The 24,268-nt window shown below is 44.1% G+C and overlaps 1 protein-coding gene across 1 annotated transcript in view; it reads left to right on the forward strand.

Moving 5' to 3' along the window:
• Positions 1 to 14,903, forward strand: part of LOC121439764 (vesicular, overexpressed in cancer, prosurvival protein 1) — a 70,904-nt gene extending 56,001 nt beyond the window's left edge. Inside the window, exons 4-5 of the mRNA XM_041640384.1 lie at positions 5,700 to 5,836; positions 12,518 to 14,903. Of these exons, the coding sequence (XP_041496318.1) occupies positions 5,700 to 5,836; positions 12,518 to 12,708 (328 nt within the window). The 3' untranslated portion in view covers positions 12,709 to 14,903. The remainder of the gene's footprint in view (positions 1 to 5,699; positions 5,837 to 12,517) is intronic.
• Positions 14,904 to 24,268: the final 9,365 nt, after the last annotated feature.

The raw sequence follows: 24,268 nt of genomic DNA on the forward strand, positions 1-24,268 counted from the left end.
GTGGAATCAGAAAACCAAGCCCTCTGCAATTGGTGTCCCAGCATAGCACAGGACAACAAGGGGCGGATCCTCAGTACAAGTTTTCTTCAGAAACTTTAAAGCTTCTCAAAGGGGCGTATCTTCCTCAAAATATCAAAAAATGACGCCCTAAGAGGCCTGCCCCATGGGTCGTCAGAGGCCCATCCTTCTCCTCCCTAAGAAGGCTCCTCTAAGAGGCCTATACAAGGCACAATCTTTTTAACTGAATCCAGTACACCAATTTACCTCCTAAGGATGTCAGAAGGACTCATCCATTTTGTCTGGGAAAACAGCAGCCTTTCCAGACCTTTCTGATTTCAGTGACCCTGGAATGTTTGTCAAGGAATCCTCACATGTAGCGCAACCTCTCCTTAGCCAGGAAGGCCCAGTGAGGTTGGGTCCTGTGTTGGCGTGGGAGAGCTCACTGGGGCTTCAAATGAAATAATCCATGTGAGGACGTTACAGATCGCCATGCTTTATTAAGTCTATTGAGAGAGTTCTCTAGAATGCTAGGAGTACACTCAGGCCTTAGACACTTGGTGCAGAGACAAACGAGGGTAGCATTTCTAAAGTTAAAAGGCTGTAGTCACATCTTACCTGGTGTAGGCTAAGGGGTCTTTACATTGTGACCGTTATGTTGTAAAATGTCACACAAGACCTTTCCTCCAGAGGAACCAAGCTGTTTTTATGTACCAGGACCCTTTCTCAGCAGGGAAGGAGGGCCCTTCTAGTGTTGTAAAGCAGTTTATGATGAAGGATGAGAAGACATTTGTTTTCAGGCATATGTGACTTCCAAGGGACCACCTGACATTTCTTAAGCTATTTCAGAACACCCATGCCTGGGCTGCTAAAATCTGTGGAGCATAAAGCGAGGTTTGTTGATGAGCCGTCATCCTGTAAAGTGGATGATGATAAAATCATACTAGTTTCAGAAACAGAGCAAGAAAGGAGACTTAGCAGAACAGAACATGAGAGACTCTAGAGTCCATTCCAAAGGGCTCAGCCTGCGTCAGGGGATGCTTTCCTTGTAGTGTGGGCAGTTTCAGAGGATCGGGAATAGAGCTTAAGACAAAGCATCAGCAAAGCTTTGCTCTGCTTTCAGTAAGAGATCATTGGAGTGGGAGTAGGGGAGCCTGGGGAGGGATAGGGGGAGGCTCCCTGGTGCTGAAGGCCAAACCCTCTGGAATGATTCTCCTGTTTCAGAATGGGGAAGGGAAACAGTCTCATGAAGTCTAATGGTTTTACAGAATAAAGACAGTTGCAAGTCCTGACAATTTTAAAATACATTGGTGGGAATTCAGTCCTGTGCTCCAATGTGGGTCTCTGTCTCTGTCTCCTTTCATCGCTTGCTGAAGGTTAATATTCAGGAGGATGCCTATATGTTTTTCTTTGGGTTCTCCTTATTTAGCTTCTCTAGGATCACTAATTATAGGTTCAATGTCCTTGGTTTATGGCTAGAAACCAAATATGAGTGAGTACATCCCATGTTCCTCTTTTTGTGTCTGGCTTACCTCACTCAGGATAGTGTTTTCTATTTCCATCCATTTGTATGCAAAATTCAAGAAGTCCTTGTTTCTTACTGCTGAATAATACTCTAATATGTATATATTCCATACTTTCTTCATCCATTCTTCCATTGAAGGGCATCTAGGTTGTTTCCAGGTTCTGGCTATGACAAACAATGCTGCTATGAACATAGTAGAGCAGCACGAGCAAGGAACTCAGGACCATGAGGGGTGCACCCACACACTGAGACAATGGGGATGTTCTACTGGGAACTCACCAAGACCAGCTGGCCTGGGTCTGGAAAAGCCTGGGATAAAACCGGACTCTCTGAACATAGCGGACAATGAGGACTATTGAGAACTCAAGAACAATGGCACTGGGTTTCTGATCCTACTGCACGTACTGGCTTTGTGGGAGCCTAGGCAGTTTGGATGCTCAACTTACTAGACCTGGATGGAGGTGGGGGGTTCCTTGGACTTCCCACAGGACAGGGAACCCTGATTGCTTTTCGGGCTGAGGGGGGGGACTTAATTAGGGGAGGGGGAGGGAAATGGGAGGCGGTGGCTGGGAAGAGACAGAAATCTTTAATAAATAAATAAATTTAAAAAAAATACATTGGTGGGTACATCAGAGAGATCGTTACAGCAGGATAGAAAAAGCTTTTCTGCAGGCATTAGATGCCTATTTGATGACATTCTTAACTTTTGGGTTCCTGGAAGCTAGGAGGAGGCTGATAATTTGATAGATTCCAGTTTTCATCTATTATTAGTCACAAGGTTTTCCTCTATTTGTTAGTCCTGACACAGAGGTGGGAAAGGCATGGCTATTTAGGGGCTAAAGCTAGTCCAAGATAAAGTAATTAGCTTCTAGACCTGCATCATTCCAACTGTGTGCATGCACAGGGGGCTTTTGTGTGCATGGGGGAACAGGGGTGGTATATTACATCTTCAGGTCGGTTCCTCTGCAGCCTCCCAGTAGTAGATAGCAGCAGATGCAGGTACATCGATCTCCTTATCAGGAGCTCATTGGATCCCAACAGCCCACAGGTGTTATCAGACAAGTCGGCTTTACTGTCTGGACTTGTTCCATCTACCTGAGGCTTTTAGGTCATTAACCCTTCAGTAACAAGTAGGCCGTTATATGGGAGTACTCTGCAGACAGTGCGCAAATCTTTTTTATTTATTTTTGTTTTATGTGCATTGGCATTTTTCCTATATGTATTGTCTGCATGAGAGTGATGAATCCTGGAGTTATAGACAGTTGTGAGCTGCCATGTGGATGCTGGGAATTGAACCCAGGTCCTCTGGAAGAGCAATCGGTACTCTGAACCGCTGAGCCATCTGTCCAGCCTCCACAAAACTCCTAATGCCAGGAATTCAGGGAAACGTTGCAAAGGTTTTGAGCAGCTCTTTTGGTGAGGTTGTTCCCAGCATGATGAGATAAGTGTTTTGTGGAGAAGAGGTCTCAGGCTGAGAGAGAAAAAGTCAGTGCTATCAGTTAGTTCAATGTCCTCAGCTGACCTCTGTGGCTGCTTTTCCTTCTTTTCTTTCTTTTTTTTTTTGCTTCTTTTTTATTGTTTTTTTGCTCTATACATGTTTCTCTGCTCACCTCCCTTCCTCCCCTCTCCCCTTCTACCTTTCCCTGTGACACCCACGCTCCCAATTTACTCAGGAGAGTTTGTCTCTTTCTCCTTCCTATGTAGAGTCATGTATGTCTCTCTTAGGGTCCTCTTTGTTGTCCAGGTTCTTGGCCCCTGCTTCTTTACTGCAGTTGAGAGGAGAATGCTTTTAAGAGGCCCTGCCAGCTATAGAAACAAAGCTGAGGTTTGAATGAAATTTTCCAGTTTTAGAATGGCGGCTGTTTGTACCCCTCATTAGCATTGTAAACCACATGTTGCAAAATGGGAGAGATGGGCAGGGATAGCTGTGTGGATGAGCCTGCCACTGGAGGTTCCCATACCACTCCTGGAATGGATCCAGGCAACAGGGTCTTGTGTTATTGGTGCCCCTCACCAGGAGATTGCAGGCTGAGAAACTGCCATGTTAAAAGAATTAAAAAGGCAAACTGAATTAATGAAACTGGATTACTTCTGACTTTAGAAAATGAAAGCAACTTCGCCTTCTAACCAACCCTTAGGAAGCTTCCCAACTATGCTGTACGACAGACTACAGTGGGCACCCTGCCTGTGGATATAATCCTTTGAAAACAACTCTTCTCATTAATTGCCACAACTCTCACCCAGCTAACTTGAAGTTCACTTTCCTGGCCTTTGTCAGCCCCCCTCCCCCTACTAGAAGTAAGTCCTCAGGCTAATATTTCAATGAGGAACAGATCAATTACATGTATTACCAAAGACACAGCTGGTCTGTCAAGTGACTCTGTGCTGTCCTTGCTTCTGAAGTGTGAGGTACAGTGTCATTTTTCATTTAGGAGGGAAAAAAGTTCCATTTGGCAGTATAACCAACATCTTGACCTCGTATCATAGTGAAGACCTCAGATGACTTATTTGCAAACCAGAGAGCCAGATCCATTGGAATGGCCAGCAGTGAATCGCTGTGTACATCCCTGTATACTCTAGGCTTTGAGTCACTGTTCTCAGATATGTTTGTAGGACTTCACGTTAAAGGTAAGATGATAAACCTAAAGAGGCAAGTCCAGCTAGGCTTAGTGGTACTGCCCTGTAATCTCAGCTGCCTGGGAGGCTAAGGCAGGAAAATTACATGTTGAAAACCTGCATGGACTGTAGAGTACATTCGAGCCAGTTTAATGAGACCCTATCTGAGAGTGAAAAATGTAGTGAAAAACAAGGGTCTGGGGATGTAGGACTATACTGATAGAGATAGAGCAAGAGTGGAAGAGGAAGAAGAGAGTGGGAGAGGGGGGAGGGAGGAGAGAAAGAGAGTGGGGGAGAGAAAAAGACAGAAAGAGAGAGGGAGAGGGAAGCTGGAGACAGGGAGGGGCAGGGGGACAGAGGAGGCAGAGACAGACAGATGCTGTCCCTTGTGTGATTCCAGCATCTTTGCTGATGAGGTTCTCTACTTTGCCAGACCTCAGAATCTACTTCCCACGTCCCTCCAGGGCCAACTCCTGCGTCTCTCCCCTGAGCTTTCCCTGCTCTAGGCCTCGTCACACATGCCATTCTTCTCACCAGACTTCCTGTTCCTCCTCAAGGCACCGCCTTCTCATTTAGAACATAGCTCAGATATGGCAGGAGGAGAGTATTTGTCCATTCTCATGTGCAATAGTATCTTTGTGTACGCCTCCCAGTGCACCGAATTACACACTCAAACTATAGTGAGGAGTTTTGATAGAAAATATTTCACACAGGTCTGTTCTTCCAGCCTTCATTTTTCTTTCTGATCACTTACTTGTTAGGAATAAATAGTTTGTGCATTTGCCTTTCGGTTTCTCTTCTATTAAAAATTAAGTCCGTCGAGGTGTGGGGAAGGGACTCACTGACTGTCTTTGGTAGGATTTCTACTACTGTGATAAAACACCGTGCCTAAAGCAACCCGAGGAGGAAGGAAGGGATGTATTTCATCTCACAACTCTCGGGTCAAGTTCTGTCACTGAGGGAAGTCAGGGCCAGAACTGAAGCAGAAGCTGCCCAGGGACACTGCTTAAGGGCTTGCTCCTCATGACTTTTTCAGCCTGCTTTCTTCTATATCCCAGGTCCACCTACCCAGGGGTGCTCACAGTGAGTTTGGCCCTCCCACATCAGTCAATCAAGAAAATGCCCCCACAGACTTGCCTATGGGGAGTCTCATGGAGATATTTTCTCATTTACTATTCTATCTTCCCAGATATGTTTGTGTCAAATTGGAAAAAAAAAAAAAAAAACAGCACACCGCACAGATGATTATGTGTAGTTAGTGGACTGGCTTATTTACGTCAACTTGACACGGGCTAGACTCATCAGAGAGAAGAGAACCTCCATTGATAAAATGCAGGGCAAGTATTTCGCTGATACCATCCGTAGGAGGATTGTCCCAAGGTGAAACACTCGGGGAGGACCAAGGCTAGTCGTATGCCTTCATGGCTGGAGGCTTCCCACAGCTTGGTGAATCTCTCTGCTTTGCCACTTTGGAGTAGTATTCCAAAAGCAACTGGGAATCATCCGGCATTTTGGTTACCATTCTAGAGCCTGGCCTCAGCCTGTGTCTTGACCTCTGCAGGTTCCTGTTGATGATGGGTGTGCTCTTCTGTTGCGGAGCTGGTTTCTTCATCCGCCGGCGCATGTACCCACCACCGCTCATCGAGGAGCCCACATTCAATGTGTCCTACACCAGGCAGCCACCAAACCCTGCTCCAGGTCAGCCTGCCTCATCTTTGTCTGTCCTCTTCTGCCATTTATAATGCCCAGAGTGTGCTTAAAGAGATAAATCGGACTGTTTGGTCATTCATTTCTAATGACTGGTTTTATTGGCTATTTCTGCTGGGAGCAATGCAATATATTCTGTGCCTATCAGTTCATGTTTTTATATTATTGTTGATGTACCCTGTGTGAGTGATACACGGTTCATATATACATAGATGCCTTTTCCTTTTTCCTTTAAAAAGCTGTTTAATATATACACTTTTATATTTAAACAATAATGACCCTACCATTCTTAATTCATCTGAAGTAAGTATGCTATTAAATGACAATTTATTTGGTGTTTTTATGAATGCTTATGATTTTGTTGTTTGTTTGTTTGTTTTGCATCTTAAAAAAATTACTCAGTAAGTATGCATTGTGTACCTATTTGAATATTCATAAGTAGTGCAGCAGTAGACATTTTTATAGAAGTCACTACTGGCCTTGTAGAGCATATTACCTCAAGTAATATTTTAAGATCAAAGAGAATTAGCTATTTCTTAGTTCTTACAGGACACTTTTGCCTTAAATGTGTAAATCTTCCTCATCCTATGGTAGTTGGTGTTGCCTCCCCTCAAGGCACCAGCTGGTATGTGAGTTTTGACAATGCCTCTGAGGTCCCCTGCCTTGGATGGAACCTTCTGAAAATGGAGAGTTGCAAGGTCCCAGCAGCTAGAGTGGACAGGCACTGCTCATCCTTTCTCTGAACGAAAGATTTTATGTTTGATGAAGTTGAGGCCACTATCTTGATTGTGTTCACATGGCCCTGCTCCAGTCATGGCTTCTACCTGGAGGCCTTGGGGAGAGTATGTCCATTCATCCCGCCCTGCAGGGAGATGAGTGGGTTGGAGACAAGATTAGTGGAGCACCCTATGTGGAAGTGACATTTCATCAGCCTCTTTAAGATGCCCACAGAGTTTCAAATAGTCGCTGTTAACTGCAGTAAATAAGAACAGTCTGTATCAGGAGGAACACCGAGTTTTTAAAAAAAAGAATAAAGTGCCTGTGAAAGCATAAAAAAAGACCATTGGTTAGTCTGCCAGTGTGCGGATGTCAAGGACTTAGGACTGGTATCATACATCTTAGATCAGAGTTGTTATCGTGGGGCTAAGAGGCATAGTGGGGGTGCTGAGGTTTGCTACCATTCCATCCGTGCTCTAAGTGGTACCTGGAAGCATTCAGAAACACAAGTGCCCTTATTTACCCCATAACCACCAGTGTTGCAGACCCCACTGGTGTTAAAGGATCCCAGCTGCAGAAGACATTGGTTTAGGTCCCTAGGTCTCTACAGTGAGTTGCTAGTTGTCCCAAATTCCTTTTTCAAGAATGTAAACTTAGTCAAGCTGGGTGGCACACAGAAGAGGCCTAATCAATGCTGAGGTGTATGCAAGGACTTTGTGCACTTGCTGGGGGATTCCACTTTTCTCTTATTGGTAGTATGAAGGACAGAAACTGGATTTTAGTGAACCAATGTGTGTGCTCGACCATGGTTGATACAAATACTACTCTCCCTCCGAGCTATAGTCCCAGCCCTTGGCTTTTAGAGACAGTGTCTCACCCTGTAGCCCAGACTGGCCTTTAACAGTGTGTGGTCCAGGCTATCTTGAAACTTCATATCTTCTTGCCCCAGCCTGTCCAGTGCTTTGATTTTAGGAATGCACCAAGACATCTTTTAAACTATGCTTGGTAATGAAGAAGAAACAGCGGAAGATTCATTCCCTGGAAGGCAGGAAAGGGCAGCACTCTATAGGCTGGTGTGAGAGGGAGCTTATAGTACTGGTAGGACCAGCATCCGTGTCCAACACCATTGATGAGGCACACAGTGAAGAAGTGCTGCTGATTGGCGGTGAGAAGGATGGTCTAGCATCATAGTTCTGGGGCTTTTGCATGGGCCGAGTAGGACTCTGAACTAATCAGAATGTATAGGTAAAGTAGTTGTGGAGATGGAAGTTCAGAGGCAAAGCTCCTTTTGAAACTGGGGGAACCAAAATGTTTTTAATTGAAACTCTGGGGTTTATTGAGAATACACAACAGAAGACAAGAGAGGAGAGTTGAGTAGTTGAAGTTCTGAGAGTAAAAAAAAGATGCTGAATGGGATATGGAACCCTGAAGTCCATGCGCCATAGGGTGAGTCACTGATCCTTTAGCTTGTCAGTACCTTGCCTAAAAAATTAAATCGCGTGAAGGAAAGAAGTCCATGTTTTCATCTCTGCATAGAAGAAAGAGAAAGTCTGACCTCATCAAATCCCATGGTCTTTTTTCTATCTGGGTCCACATCCTTTTGGCACCAAGGCAAGAAAGAAAGACCAGCTTCATCCATTCATTTCCTTACTCAGAAAACATTAGCCAACCACTTGCAGCCTTGTGCCCCGACCCTTTAGAAACATAAAGAGCCACTGGAAGAAATTGTAAAAACTTGGGCCACGGTTGAGGATTATGGTTGAAGGACAAAAGGAGTTTGTGTTCAGAAAGACCAGAGTTCCCATAGAGCTTAGTGAACTAGTGACTGACCGTGAGGGAGATAGTCTAGGTCATAAAAATCAAAGATAAACCGTGCCTGTTCCTTGTGGAATTTATATAGCAACACTAAAGTCCATAGTCAGGAACAAGGCTCGCCACACAGTTTATGAGGAGAGGCTAAGCATGTGTCTCAGTTACCTAACTTAACTAATATTCACAAAGCCCTGGACTCTGTCCCCAGCCCCACACAATACCAGATATGGGAGCTTCTGGATCTAATTCTAATACTCAAGAGGTGGAGGCAGAAGGGTCAGAAGTTTTAAGGGCACTATTGACTACTTAGCAAGTTTGAGGTTGACTAGAGAGTTGCATGATGCTGTTGATACTACTACTATTACTACTACTACAAATATAAAATAATAATAATAATAATACAATTGTATGAGAAAACAACCTAAAGAAGCACTTGGTAAAGAAAGAAGTGTGTGAATCTTTTGTAGGATGGCTCTGCCACCAATGGTGAGGAGAATAGCCATTAATATAATCTGTGGTATTACTGTCATTTACATAAAAATTATTTCCTCTAATGTAACCTTTTTAAATGAAGTAGTTAGTTGTGGTACTTAGTCTCTTTGAGAGATGAGATTTCATTCCTTTAAGTCGTACATTTATGGTGATTGCATTCATAGTTTGCTGACAATTTTGATGTCTCAGTTCTGTAAGGTATGTCATCCCACAGTTGTGGTTAGGTGTCTCGCTAACTAATACAAACCACTACAAAATGAACACCAAGAGTGATGCTTTGACAGTTAAATTATCCTCCAAGTCAAAGTGAAAGCACACAAGGCTGCTTTGGAGGAGATAGTTAGGGCTGGAGGAATAATACAGGCATCCTGTGTGTCATGGGAGATTGGTTTAAGGGTGCCCCTGCATTCAGGCATGCTAACGTCTTTTTTATAAAATGGCATGGTGCTCTCCCATCTTCCCCATTTTTTGTTCAGATGGACACTAGCGTTTCCTAACTGACCTTGTCTTTTGGTATTCAATTCCTCTTGCTTCTGTCAATTTCTAACAAAGCAGCCTTATTCTAAACAGAAGTGAGAACTTGTGCTCTCTGTTTTCTAAATATTTCCCACTTTCCTCAGGTGGAAATCCTATCTGTGGTCCCCACAGACCTTCTGTCTCTCACTTTCCCCTATCTCTAGTTGCCTGGTTGACTCTGATCTTTATTACAGCTTCTCTTCTGGTTCATTCCACACCTACACTACACTTGCCTTTTGTTTTCTTCAGATCTGCCAGGATACTATCTTCCTACCTTATGTACATTGGTTAAAAAACATTCCGCTAGAAAAGCTTATGTCCTCCATCTAAAATCTCCATCTACACATGGTACAATCTCCCGGACAAGCCCGTGGAGTGCTCCTCTGTCACCCCATGTGACATGATAATGCTCTTCTCTCAACCTCATGCATGCATAGCATGCTCCTCATCACTGTGGTGGCTGTTTTTGCCTACCTGGGAAGAGCAACCCTCAAATGAAGCATTGTCTCCATCAGATTGGCCTATTGGCACTGTCATAGCTGATGTGGTATCTAGGTAGATGACAGACACTTTCAGTGAAGTGGCGGGATACACAGTTAGCACATAAAAGTCATTGATTTCCTATATACCAATGACAGCATACTGAAAGTGACATTAGGCCAACAACAAAACAACAACAAGAGAGTAAATGTCTCCAAGGAATTGAAAGACTTCAAAGAATTCAATGTCTGTGGTCACAGATAGACCTAGTGAAAATAAGAGGATTGCAAAACAATGGTATGAATGTAGAATGGGGATGTGTAGGCAGAAGGGTAGCAGATGTGACAGGAGGGAGTTAGGAGAGGGCTGAGTGGGAGTAAACAATGCACTGTGTACACGTGGGAGATTGTCATAGAACAAGTTCAGCCAGTTATGTATATGTGTTTATATATGGTAGGGTAGAATATTTGACCAAAGGTACATTAAGGCTTTGAGATTTTTCAATACATTGAAAAGTCAACAAGAATGATGATTAAGTTTATCACAAAATGTTATTAAGAGTAACCCAATTCCTTCTAGAACATTTTATTGCTTTAAACACAGGGGTTAGATCCCAGGTTTATGTCAGAACATTAATTATTTTGAAATAGATGAACCTATTTTATTAGTTCTCAAACTGTGGATTTTTGTAATTGAGGTGATATATTAATTTCTTTTATATTCTTTTTTGGAGTTGATCAAAGTCTGTGCTAAAAGACAGACTAAATTTCCTAAACAGTTCTTCATCTTTATCCTTGGTAAGAAAAAAAAAAAAAAACAACAACAAAAAACCCTGGGAAGAAGCCGTTCACATGGGCTGATAACCGGTTAGAACTGTAAATGATGGTGGAGAGTCCACTGCTGATCATAGCCCAACTACAGTTTCTTTGTGACATCTTTGGCTCCCTTCATAGCCACTCATTGCCCAGCTCTGCATCATACCCAACATCCTGATAAACAGATACAAACCTTTGGAATGTATTAGCAAAACCCCTTTCTCCACCAATGGCAAGGCGAAGAATGGTGTCGCAAATGTCCATCTGCCTTGCTGTAACCTACTTCCCTGATGTACCCACCAATTTATTTTAAAATCTCTTTGATTTATGACTTTCTTTGTTCTGCTCCCATTTAAAAAAAAAAAAAAAAGCCCTCGGAAGTGCTTCCACTCTGGAACACAGAAACTGGGTGACCTAGCTCCGTATTCCTGGGCCGTGGTCACTCGGATTAGGCTCCAGGATAAACCATCTCTTACTCCCTTTGAGATGAGAGCTGTGGTTTTTGTGTTAACACCTTCATTCACCTGAAAGTCTTGTCCAGTTTTGCTCTGGTTCACAGCTTTAATCTGTATTTGTAATCCTGCTTTGCACATTTGTCCATTACAGTTGACTGTATTGGTTTCCTTGGGAACTTTTGTTCTTACTGTATCATTTGTGATGCAGTTGACTGTCGTTCTGAAGTTTTTCATTTCCGTAGAATCATGTGCACATTGGGAACAGGTCTTTGAAACGGTCTCTCTGAGGTCTGAGGATATCTGCCTAACTCGTCAGCCTTGTCTCCATGGGTTTCATGCATGCATCGCTGTCTTTCTGCTTTTACTTCCCTGAGTATGCATCTCTGCTCAGTCAAACATGGATCCGTCTTCTTTCTGTTCCCCTCTGTGTGATATATCTTCCCCACCTTTTGTTTGTTATGCTTTTCTAACATCATAAATGTATTTCTATGTCAAATATTTTGTGAAAATTTAAGGTACATCCAGTTTGCCAATCCCTACAAAATCCATGAGCCAGTGTTAATCTGAGCAGCCCCACTGTGGGGACATTACAAACACAGGCCAAGCAATATCTCTAGCCCAGAGCCTTCCCTGTGCCCGCCTGTCACAGGCAATTGGGTCCCCCATCCTTTTCCACTGGTCCTCTCAGTGTACATAATAGGCACTTCCTTCTGTCAAAGAAGGAGGAGGCATATATCAGGAAACTGCCAGGTATACCCAGCATGGGCCTGTGGGAGTTCCCTTTGGCCCACCTGGATGACAGACACCCTTTGTCTTCATGAAGTGGTACAGGAATGGAGACCTTACCTTCAGATACAGTGAATTTCTGGTAAATTGTGTTCAAACTGTGTTGGGGGGACGATGATAAATCTGGGCCAACAGATTACTTAGGGGATCTTCTCACAGCCAGGGCACAGTGACGACTCTCTGTGGTCCAGCTTCCACCTGGACTGGGCACACTCCTGCAACCACACTTCCAGCACGTACTTGACCGGCTCCAGCAAAGTGAGCTGCCTTGTTTTCAGCTCCCGGAGTTTGTGATGGACTCCAGTGCCTCCCTAGGACACTCCGTCATTCTTTCATACTCCTCTACTTTATTGCGCTCTGGAGACTGATGATATTTCAGCAGCACACCTCTCCAGAGGAACTGTGCTCCCCGAGGGCAAGACCACGTGTTTCTCTTGCTTGTTACCTGATCTAGCTGTTTACTGTCTCGAGGACTGTTTGGTTCCTAATAGACAGTAGTGTAGTGACTGATGGGGGCACAAGGGGCCGGGTAGTACGGAGATGTGCCAAATGGTGGGGTTTTCTCTTCTGTACTCACATACGGATATCTTGTCTTTCAGGAACCCAGCAGATGGGGCCGCCATATTACACTGACCCTGGAGGACCCGGGATGAATCCTGTTGGCAGTACCATGGCAATGGCTTTCCAGGTCCAACCCAATTCACCTCACGGAGGCACAACCTACCCACCACCTCCTTCCTACTGCAACACACCTCCACCTCCCTATGAACAGGTGGTGAAGGACAAGTAGCAAGATGCTACCCAGAAGGCAAAGAGGCTGGACAGGCCCTTCTGTATGTCCTCCCCATCCTCACTGATACTTGCTGACAGGGTGGTCCAAGGGCAACTGCTCTTTGATATCTTCAAAGCAAGCCAGCTCTCTTTCAAGTTTTTTGTGGAGGACATTTGAATTTCATACTGTGTCTCCTCTGTCGCTTCTGTTTCTGATGTAGTCTGTGCTCTCTGGGAGAGTGTGGCAGCAGTCCCCGAAGGTTGACATTCCTGCGGTGGCTAGGGTAGATCCTCAGGAGAGAGGCTAAGAGGAAAGGAAGGCATAGCCTATGTCGGGGCAGGTGAGGGGTCAGGATGCAATAAGACTCACATCATGTGGTAGTGGGAAGAGAAGCTTGAATGGCCGCTGTCCACTGTCCTAGCCCGTTCTCCTCATAGAAGCAGTGGAAATATGCCGGGGAGGCCTGCTGAAGCTGCTTGGCCTCCACTCACGTTTCGAAAATAGGCTTTCCTCTATAGGGACCGTAAAGACCCAAGTGTATCCTGTTTCCAGTGCAAGATGAGGGTCAGAATCAGGCCCCAGTTGGACATCTGCAGTTAACTAAAGACCATTAAAGAGGAAAGTCTTTTAAGTTAGGAAAGACCACTCCCTGCTCCAAATGAGACGTTGCATTTTATGAATCATGCTGTGGCTTCAGGGAACTTTTCTTTTTCTGCATTTATTGAAGTGAGAGTCCTGTCCTTCAAGATCAGATGGCGAGTGAAAACCCTTCCCCTAGGTAGTTCTGGTGATGGCTTTCTTGGCCAGGTCGGAGCAGGAGACACAGTAGACTGGTTAGTTTACACAGACCCTTGGAGGGGGAGAGAAGAGTTGAAGGAGCTCAGCAAAGCAGGGCCAGCATTGCTGAAGAAGAACGAGGATTGTGTTTGATCCTAGCATGGATGTGCTAGACTCAGAAGACGGGAAGTTTCTGGATACAGTGGAAACCTACTTAGTTGCACAGACCACATAACCAAATTAGAGAAAGAAAGTGTAGTTAGAGATGCTATTTCCCAGGTGAGAATCCGAGCTTACCCATAGATTTACAAGTAGCCGAGGGAGTTCTTAACAGTGAGGAGTGTGTTCCCTTGCATAGTTAGTCACGTTGATATGTATTTAAACCCAGATTGAGACCTTGTGTACTAAGAGCAAGGCAGTATAGCTAAGATGTCTAGATTACTTTATGTGTCGTACTGTGGGGACTGGGGCTGGGAGTAAGGGGACTGACATTTTAAATGAACCAATCAGAGCCTTTTGATAAATTGTTACTCATTGGATTGGGTATCCAAACATATTCCTGGAATGTTCTTGACCACCTACGAGACCAGGAAGCATGGTGTCATGCTCTATTGGGGTATTTATATGGGGCAGGGGTTCAGGAATCAGGACAGTAGCAGCAGAGGCTTCGTTTTAAGGACAGGAAGCATGGGGACTTGGTAGACAGTTTCATAGAAATTCCAGGGAAGGAATGAACACCCTTTAAGGCAGTTCGTGGACACAGTGCTGCTGCCTATACCATTGAGCACCCTTGTGTCTCTGGCATCCCTGCATCCTGTCCTGGATCCAGTACCCCTCCAGGTTTGGGTCCTCGTTTTAAACAAGACAACAAAGCACAATGTCTGCTGTTTACAATCAAGACAACTACACGGTCCAAGCATTTCTGCTCCCTTGTGGTTTTAATTTTAGTTTCCTCTGTTCCTTTTAAAAATAAGCACAGTGAGAGCTGCTCCTGTTGTCTGCACCAGGGGACAGCTGAATCAAGGCATTCAGCATCCATGACTACATTTTATCTTTTTGATAGCAAATCCTTTTGAGAAACTGAGCGACTGATAGGGCCCAGCAATTTTATACTCCAGTATCTGTGTCAGATAAATTTTGTTTGCCATGGAGCTTGCCTTGGAATTCCTTCAGCCGTAAACATGGGCAAAGCCTATGGAAATTGCACTTCTGGGGACAGTCCCCAGCATTCTTGTTTTCTTGTCTTCAGTAACGTTCGCCCTTTCCTGCAGCTCCACTTACGTGTGCTGAGGTCCTACAGAGCGGTGCTCGGGGCCAGACCTGAAGGAGACTTGCGCATGCTCTTTCCTGGCAACACTGGGCTCCTATTTCTTCTTTGTTCTCTTTTGATAGGGTCCTGTTTCCTATGTATACAAAAATAAAAGTGAATTTGGTCATGTGCTGTGGTTGTTTGTTGGGGTGTGGGAAAGGGATGGAGATGAAGTTCCTAATGAGAAATTATACCATGAATTCATATGGGAAGTGGGCTTGCGTAGATGGTGCTCCCTACCTACATAGCTGGAAGCTAAATGTCATCCAGCAATTTGCGTGCCTTTTGGTCCAATGACACACTTTCAAAAATCAAGACAGGAAAAAGTCGCCGGAGGCGAGTGAGAAGCAGAAGTGTTTATCTCACGGGGGATGCTGTTTGGGGACAGGAATGTGGCCTTGCTCTCCTGCAGGAAGTTGGCCCTCTAAAGTACTACTGGATGTGGTGTCCACAGGTGTCATCTCGGCTGCTCAGAGACCCAAGGCCCAAGGACTGCGTGAGTGCAGGAGTCCAAGACAGGCAAGACAACAGCCCCATTCTTACCTCAAGCCTGCAAATGTCTTGGTCCATATAGTCAGGAACTGTACTTCTTGGATATGACTGGGGATTTAGCTGCCAGAGTTAAGCTCCATTTTGGGTGAATTGCTAAATGACAAAGTTTTTAGAGTTTTATATTCCAGCTTCTTTAAATACTTGTCTGAGAAGCCTGATCCCTTCTCTGTTTGTCGACCCACATCTGGGGTATTTGTTTCAGGGCCGTTGCCAGACCATGTTGTTTTCACTGAACATTTTTGAGAAGCATCTTATTTCTGTATTATCTTTTACTATACAGATTTGTAAACTGTATAATCCTCTTGGGGAAGCAGGGAGGGCAGGGTTGGAGGTATCTCAGTCCTTCTGCTCAAGACTATATCTAAGGATAGGTGATTCCAGAGGAAGAATTAAGGAAAACTGTTGTCTTTCCATCTCATTGTTCTGCATGCTATGGCTGGGCCTTTTATCAGTGTGCTCTCTTCACTGCTTATTACAGAATAACTCATCTGACAGGTACTGATGCTGGAAACATGGCAGTACATGGGACTTTCAAAGATCTGTTTATACTGCTTACATATAGTCATCAATAAGGTACAACTCACAGTGACCCATTTCATGTTCAACGTCAACTCAGGATTAAAGGGGCAGCCTCAAAGCGGTGCACAGATGTGAAATAGCCTTAAACTATATGAATGACACTGTGAGGGGGTGTAAGAGACTGTGTGGCCGTACACAGTTGCTCTCTCAGCTCCTCAGGAGGCTGAGGCTCTGAGGAACACTGGAGCCCAGGAGGACAGGATTGGTAAGAGCAATACACTAGCACTCTGTTGCAGATAAACAACTGGGAAAACCAACAAAACAAACAAATTGCCAGTTTCTAAACAGACTGAGCTTAGAAACAACTAACCCTGACTCCAGGACTCCTAGAATGCTGGACCACAGGAAAATGTATTGAGATATTTTGTTATGAATAATTTAAAATACACAAAAGAAAAAAAATAATTGAGAACACTCATAAATCCACCACTTGTTTTCTGTAACTCTTAGGTATTTTAAAATAATTTCATAGTAGCTAGTGTGCATTTTATGACGGTTTCTCTGCTACAGTTGAAAGCACTGACAATCGCTGACAGAATAAGGAAGTAGTCTTTGAGAGAGTTTTTAATGTGTTTATGCTAACTGCCCTGCCCTGCCCTCCCCTTCTTTTACTACTTCTGGGCTCAATTCTAGCCGGATTTCTTCAGAGCACTGCTAATATGCTTTGTGACAAAATGCCTGAGAGAATCATCTTATAAACAGAAAATGGTTTAGACTCAGAGTCCTAGAGATATCAACCCATGGTCACTTGGGCCTATTGCCCATAACACATCATAGAGCATGGAATCAAAGAGGCCTTGTTTACCTCAAGAATGATAAAGAGCGATGGTTACAAATACCCCTTTCATGGGCATCTCTCAGATACCCAAGTTTCTCCCTCTACAGTCGACCTCCCAAAGGTTCCACTACCTTCCAATAGCACATGGGCTGTTACTGAACTTTTACACGTGGCCTTGTGTAGTCATAATGCAAAGTATTATACTACCTGTTACTTACTTCCTCTCAGGCCTCCATGGGTCCCTGGGGAGTCTCAACCCTTAGAGTACCAACATCTGAATTGGTACTATCTTCTTGCTGCTACTCCTGTACATTTGTGGCACCTGCCCATCTGTGGGCTGTTTAGACCTGGTAGCAATGCTTTACCGGATAGTTTGTGGTAGGGCCATCCTCCAACCCATAGGCCAGGTCTGGCCACCTATACTGACAATTACTCCTAAAGCCACTCTGAAGTTATATCTGCAGTACCCCTAGATAGATCATTCAATGTGAAACATGTCGCCTCATCTGAGAAGGGTCTACCTCCGTCCTTCCCTGTCAACAGGAACTTACTTCTTGTCACTCGGCATGTGTGCCTACCTCCTTACTCTGTAGCTTTACTCTCAATACTAGGAGAGAGTTCTAGGCCCCAGTGACCCTTAGACCTTTTATTTAAGTGTTTTAGTTTGCAGTGAGTAACTAGCCATTTTTTAAATGTATAAGTTTTTTAAATGTGTGTGTGTGTGTGTGTGTGTGTGTGTGTGTGTGTCCCATGTAATACCATACATGTGGAGGTCAGCTGACAACCTTGTGGAGTGAGTTCTTTTCTTTCACCTTTACATGGGATCTAATGATCTAATGACTGAGCTTGTCAGGCTTATGTGACAGGTGTCTTAACCACTGAGCCATCTTGTAAGCTCCTTAATTTGTGTGGTGGTTTTAATAAGAATACCCCCCAATAAAAGAATGGCCCCCATAGGCTCATATATTTGAATGCTTGGTCATTAGGGAGTGGTACTCCTTGAGAGGGACTAAGAGGTGTTGCCTTGTTGGAGTAGGTATAGCCTTGTTAGAGGAAATGTGTCCCTGGGGGTGGGCTTTGAGGTTTTAGGAGCTCAAGCCAGGACCAGAGACTTCCTCTTCCTGCTACCTACTGAACTGGATGTAGAACTTGGTGTAAGAGGTTATTCTGTTCATGTGTTGCTCTTATTGGTTAATGAATAAAGAAACTGCTTTGGGCCTGATAGGGCAGAACTTAGGGAGGCGGAGAAGATGGAACTGAGTGCTGGGAAGAAGGGCAGAGTGAGAGATGCCATGGATCTTCTGTCTGAGACAGATGCTGGTTAGAATCTTGCTGGTAAGCCACAGTCACTTGGTGATACACAGATTAATAGAAATGGGTTAAATTAAGATGCAAGAATTGGCCAATAAGAAACTAGAGCTAATGGGCCAAGCAGTGTTTTAATGAATACAGTTTCTGTGGTTATTTCGAGTGTAAGCTAGTCGGGCAGCCGGGACAAACAGGGGACCCTCTCCTTACAAGAACTCTTAGCTACCTCTTCAGCACCATGTCTGCCTGCATACTGCCTTGTTTCCCACCATGACAATAATGAACTAAATCTCTGAAACTGTAAGCCAGCCCCCAGTTAAATGTTTTTCTTTATAATGGTTCTGTGGTCATGATGTCTCTTCACAGCAAGAAAACAGTGACTAAGGCAATGTGTTTTGATGACTGACCAGTTTTATTTGGTTAGGATAGGGGTTTTATAAGGATAGGTTTAGAAAATTCTGATCTCACTCAAACCCCTTTAGGAGAACAGGAAACAAGACAGAAGAGGCTCACCCACTTGCATTGCATCTACCTTAGGCAGGAAAGACACCCCTTCTGGCCAACTTCTCCCAGGAAAAAGGTCATGACTTAAGAGGGAGAATCTAGGGCTCAATTTCATCTGTTCTTTCCAAATTCCAGTGAGCTTCAAAGTAGCCATAATAGCTGTCAAATCAAACAAACAAAGGACAGAAAGGGATAGAGCAAAACATGGCATAATCTCTGTAATATAAAAAAGGCTGGTGAGATTTGTTGATCAGAAAAGAGCCGGGACAGGAAGGGCACACATGGGTGATGAAGGGAGAATACCTTGAGGGAGTTCGTGGGTTCTGCCAGGCAATGCTCCAGGCACACTGGTAGCTAGAAGCTCATCCCTTACCTGAGTGAGGCACACGGAATGGTGAGACTCTTGCATGGTTCTGGGAGGTGAGCTACTCAAATTGTTACCCAGTTTTAATATGTGACTTTGTGTTACTCAGTGCTCCTATTAAACATCTTCGTAGCTCTTGTGGTTTTCCCTCACTAGATCTCTGCTACACTTTGAATCTAAAATACTCAGCCCCCAAGTCCCATGTGTTAAAGGTTGGGTCCACACCTGGCTTGTGGTAGAAACTTGAAGAGGGAGGACCAAGTGGGAGATCTTGTGATTGTTAAGGGCACATCTTTAAAGTGGGTATCGGGACCTCAGTTCCTAAGGCTGAAAAATATGTTCCTCCTTGGCCATGAGATGAATGGCTCTGCTCCCACATGTGCCTTTGCCTGAGTAAGTGCCTCCTCATCAGCCCCCAGCAACAAGACCAACCTATCTGTGTGAGGTGAAACCAGGAAAACAGCCAAAATAAACCTGTGTTTTAGTTTGGTCTTCTTTGCTGTGTTACATTAAGGCAAAGCTGCCTAGACTAATTGCCATCCAAATGAATGGAGAGATGTTGTGCAATGCAAAACCTCGTGGGCCTGGAGAGACCCCAGTTGCTTATCACCGCCCTGCAGATGCTTCTCCTGGCACCAGAGAAGATACAGCTGTGCTGCCTCTTCCTCCCTGACCTCAGTCCATGTGACTGTGACTCTGAATCCAGAGGCTTGTCTGTTCCATTTTTGACCCTGGAGTGTTGTTCTGTACTACACCAGCCCTCCTATTTAATTGTGGAGGCGTTTCTCAGTAAAACCAGTCCTTGGTATTTTGAAATCTTAGTTCTTTCAGCTTATAAACCACAAAAAAAATTCTCTCAGGTTCTATACATTTTCAAGGGAGGCGGGGCTGAAATTAAGGTGTCTGTGGAGATCCAGCCCATTGTACCAGCTATAGAAGCCAGAGAGCGGGAAGGAGCACAGTGTTACAGTGAATACCAGTGTTTAGAGAGCATTAAAACGTGTCAGGGTTAAAGACAGTGAAGTGAGGAGCACTGAGAAAGGCACACAGGAAGCCTCACAGATCTCCAAGTGTTGCCCACCATGTGGACGGAGGAGCCAAAGCGGTGCAGGTAACAGTGGTGAGAACTGCTGAGGGTGGCCCCTGGAGGGTGAGTATAAAGGCCGAGATATGCTCCTAAAGTAGTGCTCTGTGTGTGTGTGTGTGTGTGTGTGTGTGTGTGTGTGTGTGTGTGAGAGAGAGAGAGAGAGAGAGAGAGAGAGAGAGAGAGAGAGAGAGAACACTGCCAAGCACAACAGTACTTAGTAATATGGTAAGTGGGTGAGGTCACTGGACCCCTGGTACCTTCATTTCCTCCCATAGAAGTGGGATGAGGAGGTACATGGGCTTGGAGTGGGTTGAAGATCTCAAATCCAGCATCACCACATGTGATGAAGGTGGTGGAGACTATGGAATGTGTTATGATCTGGTAGAAGAAATTGGGCACTGGTGAGAGGAGCTAGAGGGCAAAGGCTGCCTCGTACACAATCTACCATGGCCCAGAGCCCACACAGGGCTCTCCAAGTGTTGGCTACCATGTGGACAGAGGCCAAAGAAGTGCAGATAAAAATGGTGTTGTTGGGAGGGTTTCTGTCCTGCCTGGTTTCTGTCCTTCCACCAGGAGGGCAGCGATTTAGCCCCAAAGAAATCACACAAAGGTCTATATTAATGATAAACTGATTGACCCATTAGCTCATGCTTCTTATTAACTCTTATAACTTACATTAGCCCATTATTCTTGTCTATGTTAGCCACATGGCTTGGTACCTTTTTCGGTGGGACAGGTCACATCTTGCTTCTTTTGTGGTGAGCTTCCTCCTTCTCAGAATTCTCCTGTTCTCCTTGACCCATCTCTACTTCCTGTCTGGTTGCCCTGCCTATTCTTCCTGCCTGGCTACTGGCCAATCAGTGTTTATTTAAAACATAATTGACAGAATATAGACAATTGTCCCGCATCACAATAGTGAGAGGATGGTCCCTTGAGCATGAGTCTAAAGGTCCAAAAGTCCCAGACAAAGCTGACTTTGTTTTTCTTATTCAGAAAATAGTGTATACTCAATGCATACAATGTAGAGTGAAGAGGCATGAAAGGCACTGGCAAGCCTGATTTGTATAACATTTGGGGTGTTTCTGCTACCTTTCCTCTCTCTAGAACTCAGGATCAAGATAGAAATCTCTGTAGCCCATTTTCCTCCAATACTTTTTGCAGCATTCAAACACCCTGATGCCTGAGCCACAGCCCAGTCACATTGGATGGGGCCTTTAAACACACTTTTCTACTTGAAATTAGTATTTTATACGTGCAAAATTTGAGTGTGATTTGTTGGCGTACTTTTCTGTTCTGCCAGCTGCTCCCCCCAATAACCACATAGAGACTTAACATTATAAATGCTCAACTGATAGCTTACTCTCCTTTTCAGCTAGCTCATTCATATAACTTAAATTAACCCATTTCTATTCATCTGTGTGCTACCCCGAGGCTCATTTATCTCATCTATGTGCTTCTAGTCCTGCTTGCTCTGTGGAGTCTCCTTGATGCCACTTTTCTTCTCCCCAGCATTCTCTCTGCCCTAAAACTCTGCCTAGCCATCGACCAATCCTATTTTTGTTAACAGTAAGAGCAGCACATCTTCACAGTGTACGGGACTGCTCCAAAGCAGTGATTTTTGGATCATGTGTGGCCAATGCTAACTAACCTGCTGTTCTTGCGCTCTGTGCACCTCCTGTCTCAGCCCCAGGAAGAATGCCAGGGCCACACAGCCTGAAGATTTAGGAAACCAGTGAATCAGGCTGGCCCTTCCAGAGTCTCCTACTGGAACCTAAAGGTTCTCCCTCCCTATGGTCTGGAAGCAGAGGGTCCTGCTGAGCATTCCCAGGCCATTAGAGCCCATGTCTATGAAGCAGAAAGCTCTTGCCAACTCACAAGTTTGAGTAAAACATTAACCTTCATCATGCTGTCTCAGTTTCTTTGCATTACTGTGGGTGATGTCAACCAAATAAAATAACATGAACACGCTATTGCCCTGTATCATGAATAAATTGAGTCCTCTTCCTCCTTGTGGCCCACCATTATTTCAAATTTCATGATTATAATTCCTTTAGTTTATGATTTTACTAAGCTTTGTTCTGCCCTATTTTTCATTTTGAACTTTATAATCACAGTACCTTTTTCAATTTGTTTTGCTCACATTGTTACTCTTTTTTTTTATTGTGATTATTGTGCTGTGCAATTCTCATTCCTTTTATGAGCATCTCTATTTTGGAATAAAATAAGAGAAACAAGTTGCTAGATCAAAGTATAAGTACTTATTTTGGGGCTTTTGCCATGTCAGCATAGCATACTGATTTTTCTCATCAGGTTTTGCAGGCACTACTTCTGTGTTAAGCACGATTATACACGGATGGAAACCATTGTAACCATAATAATGTAGCATTGAGGAATAATAATTTTGAATGAATTATAAAATCACTATAATTATGAGATATATTGATTTAGTCCATGTATGATTGCCAATGTGAGAGGTAAAGCCCCCATGTTTGTTCCTTTGTTACATGGGTCTCTCAATATGTGTAGGCACCACCTTCTTGAAAAGGCTTGGTAAACTAAGACTAGCAAAGTGAAGATGTCATAAAAGACGTAGCATGTTCTGTATCTAAAGTGTTCTCTAGAGGCCATATGTTAAAAGCAAAAGAGCAAAGTGGACTTTGGGGAAGTGATTAGATCCTGTGGCCCTCAACTTCATTAGTGGGTTTCCTACCCTACCTACTGATGGGTTTATAATTAATGACTACTAGATGCTGGTTTTAAAACTATAGATGGTAGCACTTAGTGGTAAAAAGTATCTTGTCCTTGGCCTTCCCACTCAACTCCTGGCTGCCATCTTTGCTCTGTCACACACTCCTGATGCCATGATGCTCTTCTTCACCACAGGCCTATAGCAATGGAATTAGACAACCATGCACTGACGCTTCTGAAGTTTTGAGCCAAATAAACTTTGTTTCTCTTAAATTGTGTGAGCTTGAGTATTTTGCCATGGTAATGGAAAACTGACTAACATATAGGGGTTAGAAAAAGAATATTAAACATAGCATTAACTTTATGAAATACATACATATATGAAATATAACATTAAGTATATACATGAGTACACCAAATAGTTCTCCCGAGTATGCACTTCCAAACCTAGCTCCGGGTAACTCTTCTCCTGAATTGCTGTCACTTCATTTCAGGTGAAAACATCAGTGACCAGGGTCAGCCCCATAGCACTCACTACCTGTTTTTGAGGACATGCAGATGCCACAAGTTCTCTAATGATGTGGGAGTGTCATATATCAATCTGTTGATTTCATTGGTTAAGCAATAAAGAAACTGCTTGGCCCTCATAGGTTAAAACATAGGTGGGAGGAGGAGACAGAACAGAAGGCTGGGAGAAAGAAGCTGAGTCGAGGAGTCGCCATGATTCTCCCACTCCAGGCAGACACAGGTTAAGATCATTCCTGGTAATCCAGCCCGTGGGCTACACAGATTATAAGAAATGGGCTAGTCCAGGTGCGAGAGTTAGCCGAGAAAAGGCTAGATATAATGGGCCAAGAATACAGTTTCCGTGTAATTATTTCGGGGCATAAGCTAGCCATGCGGGCGGCCGGGTGCCGGGAATGTAGCCCCACTGCTCTTATTACTACACTCTAAGTGTTTGAACCAACCCCAGATTCAAGCAATATCACAGTCCTAGCTCTCTTCCTGTGTCTGTGGATCAGGGTGCAAGATCTCAGCTACTGCTTGAGCACTTAGATGCCTGCCTGCCTGCTGTCATGCTTGCCATAATGGTCATAGACTCTAACCCCTAAAACCATGCACCCCAAATTAAATGTTTTATTAAACATCCTTGGCCATGGTGATTTGTTGCAGCAATATAAAAGTAACCAAGACACTCATAATTCAGTTAAACCAGCACTGCATCCTGCTATATACTTCCATTCTTAAATGCTTCCTTTCTGAATCATGGAGCAACACTTCAGTCACTTGGTATATCCAGCCCCTCACTCTTCACCCCAGTCTTGCCTTTTAAATAATCAAGTAAGCCATATATAGCAACTGTCCTAGTCCTTATGGTGGGAGAAGATGATGTGACCAGTTCTGGCTATGAAACATTCATGAAACACTCAGGAATTCGGGGAAGGGTTTGTCTTTCTCATGAACAGGACTGAAACCGCTGGCACTGTCCCATGCCTCGCCACACCCCTTGGATCATTATAACTACCAAAGCTGGATTGCGACCAGGAGGAAAAGATCAGTATAGTCATAGCATTTCCCACTTTCACACTGTTGAACTGAGACAGAAAGGAGAAAATAGGAAGGCTCCATAAG

Source organism: Microtus oregoni, unplaced genomic scaffold (genome assembly GCF_018167655.1).
Source record: "Microtus oregoni isolate MIOR12 unplaced genomic scaffold, Mior012 000062F_ref0000492, whole genome shotgun sequence".
In the NCBI taxonomy this organism is placed as follows: Eukaryota; Metazoa; Chordata; class Mammalia; order Rodentia; family Cricetidae; genus Microtus; species Microtus oregoni.